General features: G+C 38.6%; 1 protein-coding gene across 2 annotated transcripts; it reads right to left on the reverse strand.

Annotated features, from left to right (window-relative positions):
- Positions 1–12,061: 12,061 nt before the first annotated feature.
- LOC131994358 (uncharacterized) lies at positions 12,062–13,764 on the reverse strand. Of its 2 annotated transcripts, XR_009396661.1 has the most exons (5): positions 13,578–13,764; positions 12,945–13,079; positions 12,730–12,865; positions 12,462–12,662; positions 12,062–12,336 (listed from the first exon to the last, which is right to left on the reverse strand). XR_009396661.1 is itself a non-coding variant. In XM_059361271.1 (4 exons), exons 1-4 carry the CDS (start codon positions 13,667–13,669, stop codon positions 12,639–12,641), a joined length of 387 nt encoding a protein of 128 aa, XP_059217254.1. In that variant the 5' UTR covers positions 13,670–13,764; the 3' UTR covers positions 12,062–12,638. The 2 variants fall into 2 exon arrangements, 1 of the variants encoding a protein (XP_059217254.1); XM_059361271.1 differs by having other exon boundaries at positions 12,062–12,662.
- Positions 13,765–13,924: the final 160 nt, after the last annotated feature.

A 13,924-nucleotide genomic window follows, 5' to 3' on the forward strand; every position in this document is an offset into this window, starting at 1 on the left:
GCGGTTTCCTTATACATCACGTTTTTCTTTTGATTTATGATTTCGTTATAACGTTTAAATTTTTTTTTTTGAAGACGATAAATTAGACTAATTAGATCTAAATTTATTAAAGCCAGGTAGTAGAAAGACAGGTGCTAGGACCAAAATTTCTATATTGGTAATAGTTAAATTAGCTGTCTATAAGTTAAAGATACTTTTTTGTAATAGGACATAAGAATAGTGTAGGCATCGATAAGTTAATGTCATATAGTTTTATTTAATAATTAGGCATTTTGGGTTCTGTCCAGGCTTATAAATAGTGAAAAGGAATATCCACATTTGGAAATATAGTTATTGCAGTTTTTGTCGTCTCTAATGTTTTACAATTTTTTTCGAAAATACTAGATCTATTTTCTTATGAATTACGATTTCCCCCTTATTGGAGTTTCTATTTTCTGGCGGTTTAAGATATTAGACTCTTTATGAAGTTTCTTAATAAGATGAAATTACGATCTGGGTCCTCTACAAGTTCCACAATGAGTACCACTACGACGACTACTTCTACCACTACGACGACTGCATCTGCGTCTACAAATGCGACGACAAGGCCATCAGGCACAGGATTAGGTGACAATAGATCCAATAGACCTTTGGACTCTTTGACAGCACCGGATGTCCAGGTAGTAAATAATCAGGCGGACATGACCTTAGGTCCTCAGACTACTTCCTCCCCAATGAATCTTACAATACTTTCTCCGGATTACAGTAGTAATACCGCAATAGACATAAGGAGGGAATTTCTTGCGCGAAGGGATAATCCTGCTCCGAACCCGGCTAGGCATGACGATATAATTGTCAATGGGAGTGGGCTGTCCTTGAAGGATTATGTTGCGGCATCTGTGGGTGCGGCACAGGCAAGGGCAATGCAGGAAGTTAATGAGAACCTACAGAGGATGATACCGGGTATTGTTCGTGAGACTATCAGGTCTGAGAGAGAGGGGTCCGGCGCTTCGGCAAGTATGATGAACGAACCAAGGGGCACAAGAGTTCCACCACCGGTGAATTTCAATTTCCCACCACCTCCGTTGCCGAGACAGGACACGGCGATTTCATTTAATACGCAGACGCATGACCGGTTGCAGAATCAGACAATTGAGGGTGATTTTGAGAACGGATCTCAGCATAATTTTCCTCGAAATTATTTGCCACCGACCAATGAACCGATCTCACACCGAAGATATGATGCACCTCCACCGCAACAGACTTTTTATAGAGCACCACCTCCACTGACTAACAATTTCACTACAGCAAAAGCTGTTGATTATGTTCAAAGACCTCAGGAGCAATGGAATCTTGAGAAATGGGGTATTCGTTTCGACGGCCAGGATAGGACAACTAGCGTCGAGGATTTCATTTTCAGAATTGAGACGATAAGAGGGGATATGAACTGCCCATGGCCAACTCTCATGAAGGGATTTCACCACTTTTTATCTGGGCAGGCATATGAATGGTTCTGGAATTTTAGGCGCCAAAATCCCCGCTGCGAATGGGATTATTTGAGATATAATCTCAAGAAAAAATTCCAACGCTTTGAGAGCGATTATGAAATTCAGCGTAGGATAATGGAGAGGAGACAATCCTACAATGAGAGCGCTGATGTCTATATCCAGGAGATTATGAATTTGAATAACCAGATGCGTAGGTCGATACCGGAATATGAATTGGTTAGAATGGTTAAGGATAACCTTAAGGATGGCTTGGCACAACTCATATTTCCGATGCATATTATTAACTTAGATCACCTTTTGGAGGAGTGTAGGAGAGCTGAGAGGAACCTTTCTAAGCGTACCTCATATAGGCCGCCCCAGCAGCTACGTAGGGTGAATGAATTGGAACAGCAAGTGGCGGACTGGAATTATGACAAATTGTTCCACATACCTGAGCCAGATTTCCAATTGGAGGCTCTTAAAATGAATGCTTACCCGGCCAGGACATTAGTATGCTGGAATTGTAAGAAGTCAGGGCATACATTTGTAGATTGCGAATCCGAACAGAGAGCCATCTTTTGTTACCGATGTGGGTTCGAAAATGTGACCACACCTAATTGTTCACGCTGTAAGGAAAACCATCGAAAAGGCATGATGAGGACGGGGCCATCATGTCCAGATGCGAAACCGCCCCAATAAATTTTGATACCAGTGGTTCACAAGAGCTTCTTGATGACCACAAAATTACCCAGATTTTCCACACGAATTTAGACAAACACCTTGAGTTGCAAATTGAACCAAGGGTCCAGAGATGTGAGAAGAAATTGATGACCATCGTTCCGTATGAAGAACGTTTAGCTAATTACAAAAAGAAACGTGAGGAAATATTTAAGGACTTTCAAGAACCTACTCGGAAGGTATTGAAGGCGAGACACAGATTCAATGTCCGGAAAGCCGAAAGAAGATCTTTGTATGTTTCCAGTATAGCAGTCGGGGAAGACATACGACCATATTTGGACGTAACCATCAACAACGTACAATTAAAGGGCCTGATGGATAGTGGAGCTTCCGTTTCCTGTTTAGGTAAAAACTGCTTTGAGAACATTGCAAGAATGGGCGTTGAGATCTATGATTTTCGCTCTATTATAAATACCGCAGATGGGCATGGATTGGACATAGTTGGTAAAATACGGACAAATTTGACTTGTAATGGCAGGTCACAACTGATGGACCTGTACATAGTACCAAAGTTATCACAAGAGCTCATTCTAGGAATGGAGTTTTGGAAAAAGTTTGGTATAACTATTTCATTTGGTACCACGGCTATAAACGAACTGGTGGCGCATGACGAGATGGATGCACGAGTACATGACTTGAACCCTGAGCAGAAGGTGGTTCTTGAGATGGTGAAATTGGAATTTCGTTGTTTCAGTAGGCATGGTTTGGGCAAGACGACTTTGGAGGAACATATCATAGACACAGGCACCGCGGAACCGAGGAAGATGCGATACTACCCGATCTCCCCAGCAGTTCAAAAATTGACTTACGCAGAGATTGACAGGATGTTGGCCCTTGATGTAATTGAACCAGCCGTTGATGCTGCCTGGAACAATCGCGTGACATTAGTTATTAAACCAGGCAAAAGTAGACTTTGTCTGGATGCACGTGAGCTTAATAAAGTCACGAGAAAGGACGCTTATCCCCTGCCGAATATTGATGGTCTTTTAAGTAGATTGGGGGATACATATTTTATATCCGCAATCGACTTAAAAGACGCATTTTGGCAGATCCCTTTAGGGGAGTCGAGCCGGCCTAAAACAGCGTTTACTGTCCAAGGGAGACCCCATTACCAATTTAAGGTAATGCCCTTTGGACTATGTAATGCTGCACAACGGATGTGCCGCTTAATGGATCGCGTTATTCCATCGGAGCTACGGGAGAAGGTCTTCGTGTATCTTGATGACCTGCTGGTAGTGTCATCCGATTTTGGTTCGCATATGGAACTGCTTAGGACTGTGGGTAGGAGATTGACTTCGGCAGGCCTTACTATTAATATGCTGAAGTCGAAATTTTGTTATCGGGAGTTGAGATATCTTGGTTATATTGTTGGCGATGGTAAGCTTAAAGCGGACCCGACAAAAGTCGATGCAATAACCAAGATAACTCCTCCTAGGACTCCTAGGGATGTCCGAAGGTTTCTGGGAACCGTGGGTTGGTACAGACGTTTCATACCGGATTTTTCGACGTTGACATCACCGATTACCGACACTCTTAAGAAGTCATCTAAATTTTGTTTCACTGCTGAGGCCACGGTTGCTTTTGAAAGGCTGAAGGAGAAACTTGTTTCTAGTCCAATTCTGATCAGCCCGGATTTCCAGAGACCTTTCTACGTTCAATGCGACGCATCCAACGTGGGTGTTGGAGCGGTTTTGTTTCAGAAGGACGATAATGGGGACGAACATCCTATTGAATTCTTCTCGAAGAAGTTAAATTCGGCTCAGAGAAACTATTCCACGACTGAGAAGGAGTGCTTGGCCGTCGTGTTAGCCATAGACAAGTTCCGCCAGTACATTGAGATGATGGAGTTCACGGTCATTACTGATCACTCGAGTTTGAAATGGCTGATGGGACAGCAGGATTTGAATGGCAGGCTAGCACGATGGAGTCTGAAGCTTCAGGGATATAGTTTCTCGATAGAGCACAGAAAGGGTACTAAGAATGTAGTGCCTGATATGTTATCGAGATTGGACATGGAGGAGTTGTCTTTTGGAAGCAACGCCATCATTGACTTTAATTCACCTGCCTTCACAGGTCCCGAGTATCTTATGCTGGTTGATACTATTCGACAGAATGAGCAAACACTTCCAGATTTAAGGGTTGACGACGGACTGGTGTATAAGAAATCCGGTTTCAATCATTGTGAATCTGAAAATGATGACGAGGGATGGAGAATTTGGATCCCAAAAGCTCTGACTCTCGATATTATAAGAAAATCACACGAGGATAACACTTGCCATGGTGGAGTAGGTAAGACTGTGACGAATATAAGACAGTACTTTTACTGGCCGACATTATCGACGGATGTACGTAAGTTTATTGCAGACTGTCAATCTTGCAAGGAGAATAAGCATCCACGGCAGACTCTTCGTCCTACAATGGGAAAGGAGGTTAGAACGGAGCGCCCATTCCAGAAGATATATGTCGATTTCCTTGGACCCTATCCTCGGACTCGCAGTGGCAACACTCATATTTTCATAGTGCTTGACCATAGGACTAAATTTGTTCTGTTGAAGGCTATTCCCAAGGCTACATCGAGATCTGTGATTAGGTTTCTTACCCAGGAGGTATTTCACAAATTCGGAGTCCCTGAGACGTTGCACTCCGACAATGGTAAGCAATTCACCAGTGGGATGTTTCAGGAACTGATTAATGTTTATGGGGTACGGCATTTGCGGACTGCGATACATTCTCCACAGGCCAACGCAAGTGAGAGAGTGAATCAATCTATTATAAGCGGTATAAGGAGTTTTCTGGGTAGTGATCAGAATAGATGGGATGAAAGTCTGTCGAAAATAGAGTGCTCTCTACGTTCGACAATTCACTCATCTACTGGTCTAACTCCTTATTATGCGCTGTTTGGATATAATATGATTACACATGCGGAGGCCTACCAGATTCTGAGGAAGATTGGTGCATTATCTGATGGCAGTGTTGGTGTTCTACACAAAGCAGATAAGATGCAATTACTGAATCAGACGATTACTGAGAAGTTGCATGAGGCTTATGACCGCAACGCGAGAGGCTACAATAAAAGGGCTAGAGATATACACTTCAGGGTTGGGCAGGAAGTATATCGAAAAAACTTTATTCAGAGTAATTTTAGCAAAGGTATAAATGCCAAGTTGTGTAAACCTTGGCTTAAGTGCCGGATAAGGGGACTGGTTGGCAAGAATATGTTTGAGGTGGAGGATCTGAAGGGTCAGTTGATTGGCGTTATACACGGACAACACCTTAAACACTAGACAGACTATGTTCCCATAAATTCCTTGGCTGCCCAGCAATTTTTTTTGCATATAATTATTTTCGTCTTCATCGAAAGTCTCATTGGGATTTTGTCTTCTTACGGCTTTGTCTCCTGCTGAATTGTCTCCTGCGAATTCTGAACGTGAAGATCGAAATTTAGACGTGGCGATAATACGTAATTTCAGGAAGGACGTGCAGATTTTCGTGATTTTTATTTATTTTTTTTACGATTTTACACGAAAAGGCCTGATGGCACGGTGATGAATACAAGACGTTTAGTCGAAACTCTTTCTTTGGAAATTTTTTTTTATTTTTTTATGATGGTTCACGATTTGTACTGATATAGGCCGACTAACGTATTTCACGATTTCCATGGGAAGATGATATATTGCTTTAGCTAGGTGAAGACATTCGATCATTTTTGTTTTACTTCATACAAATTCCCCGATTTTTTTGCGGTGTATGAGTAGTATTTTCTATGTGGGACTGACTGCGTCCGAATAAGATTCCCAATTTTTATTTCTCCTTTGCATTCGCAATAAAATTTGGCTTTGTGACGGCCGCCAAGAACCGATAGTTAGGCTGGTTGAATACACATACATTATGCCCTGCACAAGACTGACATCTAGGATATCATCGAATTTGGGAGGCCATTAACGAATGTCAGTTGATGGACTACGCTTGTTGCCAACATTTTCTTGGATTTCAGATTTCAATTTATTTATTTTTATTTCTTGAGTTGAGATCAGCATTGGTCCTGGATCAAGGCGTGATCGTTGTATGTGATTGCACAATCACAGATACCGACTATTTTAGACTGATTCTTTTGAGCACAGGGTTGCATGAGATTTGTCTAGGACTCCGGAGTCAGAACCTTGTTGTACTTGTTTAACGTTTAGAAGTATGTGTGACTTTCAAAGTCATCTTTCAAGGGCAAAGTGCCATGCTACCAAGTTGGTTAGGTGAGAATGGAGCACATGTCATTATTAAGTCATACATAGTGCGGTGCAGTCTTTTGTGATCTCTGAGAAGTTGGTGTCAGATAATTTTTATTATTGAGTATTATAACTCTTCAGTGAGTGAATCAATTTTTTTGTGTGATTACAACGAATTTGAAAAGGTAGCTATATTACAACGTTTTAGCATATAATTTGGTGTAATAATTTCGTATCTCAGGATCACATAAATCGTGTCTGAATTTCGGTTGTGAGACATAACCCCCAAACCCTGGCATTCCGCAGGGAGAGATTATCAGTACCTATTTCATTTAATACCTCGGGTAAGATTTGAACCACTAATTTCTCTTTTGTTAAATAAATTTACGTGGACTGGAATACTTTCACCATGTAGGGTATTGTGGTTTTGCCGATATATTGGACCAACAAATCGTGGAGTGCTGTGTGTACGACCACTGGCTCCATCTGCCACATATCCCGAGGACTCTTTTTATTCACCACACTTATGGAACCTGAAATAGTGAGTACAAAAACCATGTAGGTTATGACTATATTGTGAATGAACTGTCGAAATAAGAAGAAGACACAACAGGAGGAAACCTGGAAAAACCCCATTTTTCAATTAATGAAATTTCCAAAAAAAGTATATATATTACTTACCGAACACGTGACATAACGTTGTTAACCCGACTTTATGGAATTCGTAAGAAAAACGTGGAAACCAATATTTTAATACATATCGGTCAAATTTCTTGAATAGTATTTTAAAAAAGCAATAGCATAAAAGATATTATAAAAAGGAAGAAAATAATAAATTAATGAAAACTACAGAAACTATATAAAGTTAGAAAGAAAAAAATTATATATGTACATATGCATGTACAAAAAAATGTTAAATTGTTTCGACTGATGTAACTAAGAAGAAAAAGAAAGAATTCACGATTAAAAAAAAAAATAAAAAAATAAAAAAAATTTACGATTGAAAGAAGAAAAATAATATAGAGAAGTTGCTAGGAAATAATTTGAATTTAAACAAAATTTTAGGACTATTTCAAGTTTTTTTTTTTGCCTGTAAGGGCGATGATCATTTAATTCTACAATTTTTAGTTATTTCAATTGAAAGAGCATGCTATAGAACTAATTAAAAAAAATATATAGAAATTTACATAATTAAATATAAGTATTAGTTTTAAGTTATTGTTTAAAATGTTATAAACACATTGAATTCACATATTCATATGAATTCATTTTTTTTTAATACAAATTATGTGAATAATCATAAAGACTAAAACAAAAATGTTTTGATTTTCCCCAGGCAAAGGTTGAGTATGTAGTTGTATAAAAAGGAGGAGAGTTTTGCATCATTAAAGGGAGATGTTTATTAATAGGTACATTTAGGGCTATAGACATCTCATTAGGATAGTCACTTCTTGGCTATATCGTGGGTGGGATGCCCAAGGAATCTTCGACACCTGATTCCAATCTTAATGTCAATTTCACATCTGTGCTGTTCTGTAGAATAAACTCTCGTTGAAGAATGTCTGTCCGTTTTCTTTATAATTTTAAATTCAAACTGTAACCGTCTCGTGTCTCGTGTTTAAATTTTTAAGGAGAACAACCTTGTTTGACACCTTATGGCACTTTGAAATATTTGTAAGAGGATATGAGCGGAAGTAGAACCCACATCCGGCGAGTTCAAGCCGCAGCAATATGCAGAGAAGTGCCACCGCTTTACAAAACACCTTGTCCCTTACAAAAAACATGAGAAAAATGCTCTAATGTTATCGTAAATATTGTAACAACTACTTTCTATGCCAAATTAGATTTAAAAATACCCCAATATCAATCCATCCATTTCTACCTCACATGTCCGTTACTTTTCAGCCTTTTTATTTTATTATTTACATTCTTAACAAACAAGAATCACATTTTATAATAATAATTTAACGATCTATAATATTTAAATAAAATAGTTATAAGAAGTGTTGCTCTTTACGGAAATGTTTAACAATGAATGAAAAGTATTAAAGAATTAATAAACAATTGTCTCTTCTGGATTTTAGGCTTTTTTATATGAATATTTCATAATACTAAGATATAAAATCTTAAAGTTTTTTAAAATAATAATACAATATAAAAATTTTAAATGTTTTTAAATATTAATAAAGCATATTTCTTTTATCTTCTCATTGATATTAATTTTTTTAAGATAATTGTTTAAAATATTGACTATAAATAACAATTTTGATATTAATAATGTATATTTTGTAAAATAATTCTTGAAATGTTTTTCTTAATTTGTTTTAGAAAAAATATTAAAATATTTGCAATTATTGACTATATAGCTAATAATAATGAATACTTTTGCTGCAAAACTAGATTTTTAATTTAATAATGAAAAAATTATAAATTTCAAAAGTATATAAAAACTTTTTTCAGATATTTAAAATATGAGGTTATATAATGTCTGTGATTAAGTTCTAGTATTTAAAGTGCTTTTTAACAAATCTTTTATCCATTTTTGTTTATTTTTTCTTTATCGATTTTATATTTTTGTATTCTTTTATAATGCAAATATATTAGGGTTCTAAGATTTTCTTAATAATCGTATTTAATGCAAGTTATAGCTGTGATAGTAGTTTTTATTTTACTTTTACTTTTAGTTTAGTAGTAAGTTAGGTTAAGATTTAAGTAGTTTCGACATATATATGTTTTAGCATGTTATATGTGTTGAGCTAGTAGCCATTTTGGGGTTATGCTAGTCGATACATGTGGGGCTCAGGCTTACAAATTAAAGTCGATACTTTAATATGGCTTTTTTCAAATTTCGAAAAGGATTATATTCGGCCGACCACCACTGCAATGTAAATCCAGGGACGTTGTGTAGCAACTGCAGCAATATCTGCAACTCAACCCTGAGGTCTTTCTTTTCTTGTGATATGTTCACCACGTGTGAGTAATCTCAAATAATGTGTACGTGCAACCACAGATGGCTCTTTGGCAAGGTGGGTCCCTAATAAAAGTGCCACATTTAACCTGGTGTCACATGTTGCCGAAAACTATTTTTTTAATTATAATAGTGAATATTAAAACAAAATAACATGTAATTTTTTTAGACTGTGGGCTTTATCGTTTACTAAAAGTTCATTTTACTCTTAAATTTTATTTCCATAAAAACCACTTTTTCCCAAAATATTTCAATTAATTTATAACACTTTTGTAATATTCACGTTTATAAAATTACTAGTCCTTTCTATTCAGAAATAACCAAATAATTGAAACAAGTCTTCTCTTACCCTTCTTCTCATGGTACAATTTAGAGGTAGAATCATTAGTACAACCCAGCGCAGAGATTAGCATGTCCGCCTATGACGCTGAATGCCTGGGTTCGAATCCTGGCGAGACCATCAGAAAAAATTTTTTGCGGTTGTTTTCCCCTCCTAATGCTGGCAACATTTGTGAGGTACTATGCCATGTAAAACTCCTCTCCAAAGATGTGTCGCACTGAGGCACGCCGTTCGGACTCGGCTATAAAAAGGGGGCCCTTATCGTTGAGCTGATACTTGAATAGGAAAGCACTCATTGATATATGAGAAGTTTGCCCCTGTTCCTTAGTGGAATGTTCATTGGCAAAATTTGCATTTTGCATTTACATCATTAGCACAAAAACAATAATCTACCCCAACGAAACTACCCTGAGTGGTAAATGCCGTAAATTGAAATGTCAAAGTGGTTTGAGATATAAACTTTGCACAATTATCTTTTTCAAATGTGTTTTATATTTGTATATTCATCCTTATAACACTGTTTTGTTGCTTATGTGCGGAACATGATATAATTACGAGGTAGATACCGTAAACAGCCGAGTACTTTGACATTTAGATTTGTCCAGTAAAAAAATTATGACACAAATAGAATTCAAAGATTTTTTTCTTGTTTGAACCGTTGAGTGGAGAGGACGTTTTGTTATTTCGCTCCGCAAGAATTTTCCTGTAACTCGTAATGGGTCATTATTTTTGGAAGAAAAATTTAAGTCACTCAAGGTTAGCTGCGATAGAGGTATCCATTAGGCGGTTGATGATCTGCGTCTGTTTCCAGTGGAGCGGCAGATCCAGAGCCCGGGAGTAGGCTTACAATGGACTCCAAAGACCAAACAGCTACGGTGGTGGTATCAGGCCGTAGCACGTTGTCTTCTACTGAAACCTCGACTGGTGGAGCGGCTAGTCCAGGCCCAACTAGCCGACAGACGGCAGATCAGCAGGGGATTGTGACGAAGACACCCGGTTCGAGCTTCAAGGACAATGTCGAACCTATTATTTCTTCGCTTGCCTATAATTTGCCAAAGCCATTGACCTTCCCGGGCAAAGTAAAACGCTCTTTAAGGGTTGGAATAATAGAAGACGCATCTCTTACAGGTTTATTGAGAGGCTTGGTGCGAATGATCCTAAGACTCTCACTAATAGGGAGGACTCCCTAAATTGGGATCGGGAATTCGCTGCATAGGCTACGCCAAAGACTACACGTCCAGATTCGGAAACTGCCCCGCAGTCAGCCGAAAGGCTGCGGTCACCTGGAGGTCATCCCATGCCTAAAAGGACTAGGGCGAACAATAGTAAGATGCGTCCATGAACCTTTGCTAATGTCGCTAGGGACAGTTTAGGGATGACAGTTGTCGACAAGGGAGATGAACAGGGCCGCATATCTAGGAATTATTTGAGTGGAGCATGCTTGGATACCAAGATCCTGAATCGATACTTGGTAGACTAAGGGAATGGAACTCCAATCTTTTATCCACCGACTGGAAGATTGGAACTCAATAAGAACTTCGACAGCAGCAGCTAGTGAAGCATCTAAGAAGGAATCGTCCACACCGCACAAATTCTACACGTCTATCCCTTCTAAACCAGAAAAGGAAGTGGAAAATACGAAGGCTATAGACGTAGTGGTCAAGCAGATCACGAAGACCCTGTATGATTCGCTCGTGTCAGCATGTCCTAGTGCCAAGCTAAGGGGCAAACAGCGACCGCCATGGTGGACCCCAGAGCTGGTTAGTCTAAGGAAGGACTTCAGAAAACTCTTCAACAGAGCAAAAGCCACAAGAGCACCACACGATTGGGACATCAATAAGGCTGAGATAAAAAAAATAAGGGCGAGCAGAGAAAAAATCCTGGGTGAAATTCGGTAGCTCCGTAAAGGATACATCTGAGACGTCTAAACTAAGAAAGATTCTGTCCTCGAGACCTATTACGGTGGGGTATATTCGGAAGTCAGAAAATTGTAGCGTGTCACCCTATGTCTAATTGGAGTAGAGCGACATCTGGTTTTGAACAGTCACGTTTTTATGGCAACTAGGGAATACAACCCTGCGCTACCACCATATGTTACCTCCACATACAAATGTGACCACTACAACGACACTTCAAAGAAACATATGTTTTTTGTTTTTGCTATTTTGGAAAAGCAAATTTCATGATGGTTCCTCGGTGGACATGATGGCTTGGGGGAACCTTGATGGTCAGTATGTGGAGGATGACAAGTTCTTTTTCGATTGGAACTTGGCAGCAAACGGAGGTGGAGCCATCAGTAAATATAAAAAAAGAATTAAACACAAGTGAATTAGCAAAAGAAAAATTTAATGTGTTTATTGAGCGGTGTCACAGAATAAACAAAGTGGTGAAAACTAAAGGAATAATTCAAAACAAATGTAAAGTTTTAGTGAACATCTTAAAGCTATAGAAAAAGTTACAAATATAAGGCAAAATTCTAAAAACAGTATATATGTGTATATATATATATTTTAAAAAAATTTTACAATGATTTAAAATAACTTGAAAAATAAAAGAATAAAAGAAATCGGAAAGCTTAAAGAAAGTAAAGCTGTAAAAAAAAACCTGTAAAAGAAAAAGAAAGATTTATTAAAGAAGAAAACACTGAAAAGAAATCAAATCATATAATGTAAAATTTAAAGCTTAAAACTTAAGTCTAAAAATAAAAGCGAAAGTCAAGACTCCTCCACCTCCACTGCCACACGTATAAAAGACTTCAGCTGCTGCAATTGGCATATCCAAAACTCCTGTCGCTACTCCACCGAGGGACCTAGACGCTGTCGCATACCCCAGTGTCCATAAGGTAGTCCAAAAAGTTTCTCTGACCATAAACAGGCAGGCATACAGACGGTTGACTCTCGACGGATTTATTTTGTTAAAAAAGGTTTTTTCTGTAAAAAAAAGAGAAAAAAAAGGAAATTAGGTAGGGACAACATCGAGCTTTTTTTTATTACTTACCCTTTGGTTGGGTTCTATAGAGTAACCTAAGCATGAGCTCATAGTTAGGTTAGGTAGTGGATAGTAGAGGATATTTCCTTGCCCATCAGCCAATGTTGACCTTACGGTGCTGAGAGAGCAGCACATCAGAAAACCCCTAGAAAATAATAAAAGAAAAAAACTTTTTTAGACAAGAACTGACTGCGACATATACACTTAAACACGACAATACTTACCAAAGACTAGACGGACGGACGGACAAACGAGAACCTAAAAGGGACCCTATTGGCCGCAGAGGCTGCCACCAGGACCACAATACCCGGGGACTCCATTGGATTTTATCCGGAACAGTCGCCAGTAGAACCAGGAACCTGAAAACACGAGATTGAGAAATTAAATTTGAAAGCCTTAAATTTAGCTTGAAAAATAATTTTGCTAATTTTGATCCAAACTACTGTTTTTGCTTAAAGTAAATTGTTTTACGAAAAATTTGTTAGTCTTGATAACTTGAATTTTAATTTCTTAACTACCTCTTCTTTGGTCATTACAAGTTTAGTTATAAATGTCAAAATTGAGAGTATCAGGGAGGTTGTGACCTCCAAATAAAGCAATGCCGAATTTTGTACGAATGTTAGAATGAAATATTTTTGGTTTTTTTTTCTTTCCCATGAAGGGATAGGAGACTAAAGAAAGGGAAAGGAATGTTGTAATGAACAGGTGAGTAAGCTTTTGGGGTACTCCGATTTAGTGGGCCACGGGAGTACCATGGTTTGGGGAGGGTTAGGCCGAGGCATGCCATGGAAGACCGGCATGCCAGCGAACCGATAAAGACATTTTTTCTGTGTGTTTAATTTCAAGTGTTTACGTACCCGCTGTATTTGTCCACCCACAAGCTGGTTGATTTTAGTTTTTTTTGTCCCTCCTTTTTGGCAATAAGTGTTGGCAAAGAACCGCGCCCCATCCACTGAGCCACAGCCGGAGCTCAACCGCCAGCAGCCAGCGCCCGCCACCATCAATTGCCACTCCAGAGAAAAGGTGGAGCGACCTCCTATGGGGGCACGTGACAAAATGTATGAACAATGCCTAGTGAGGAACACTAGAACTACTCGTTGATACACATTTTCCGGGAAATTCTCCAACGGACAACGTGGCGCCAGAACAGGTTGTCACTGGTATGCATTCGTCGGAGGATATTAGGTAAATTGTGTCTGAGCCG

This window comes from Stomoxys calcitrans, chromosome 1 (genome assembly GCF_963082655.1).
Source record: "Stomoxys calcitrans chromosome 1, idStoCalc2.1, whole genome shotgun sequence".
NCBI classification, from domain to species: Eukaryota; Metazoa; Arthropoda; class Insecta; order Diptera; family Muscidae; genus Stomoxys; species Stomoxys calcitrans.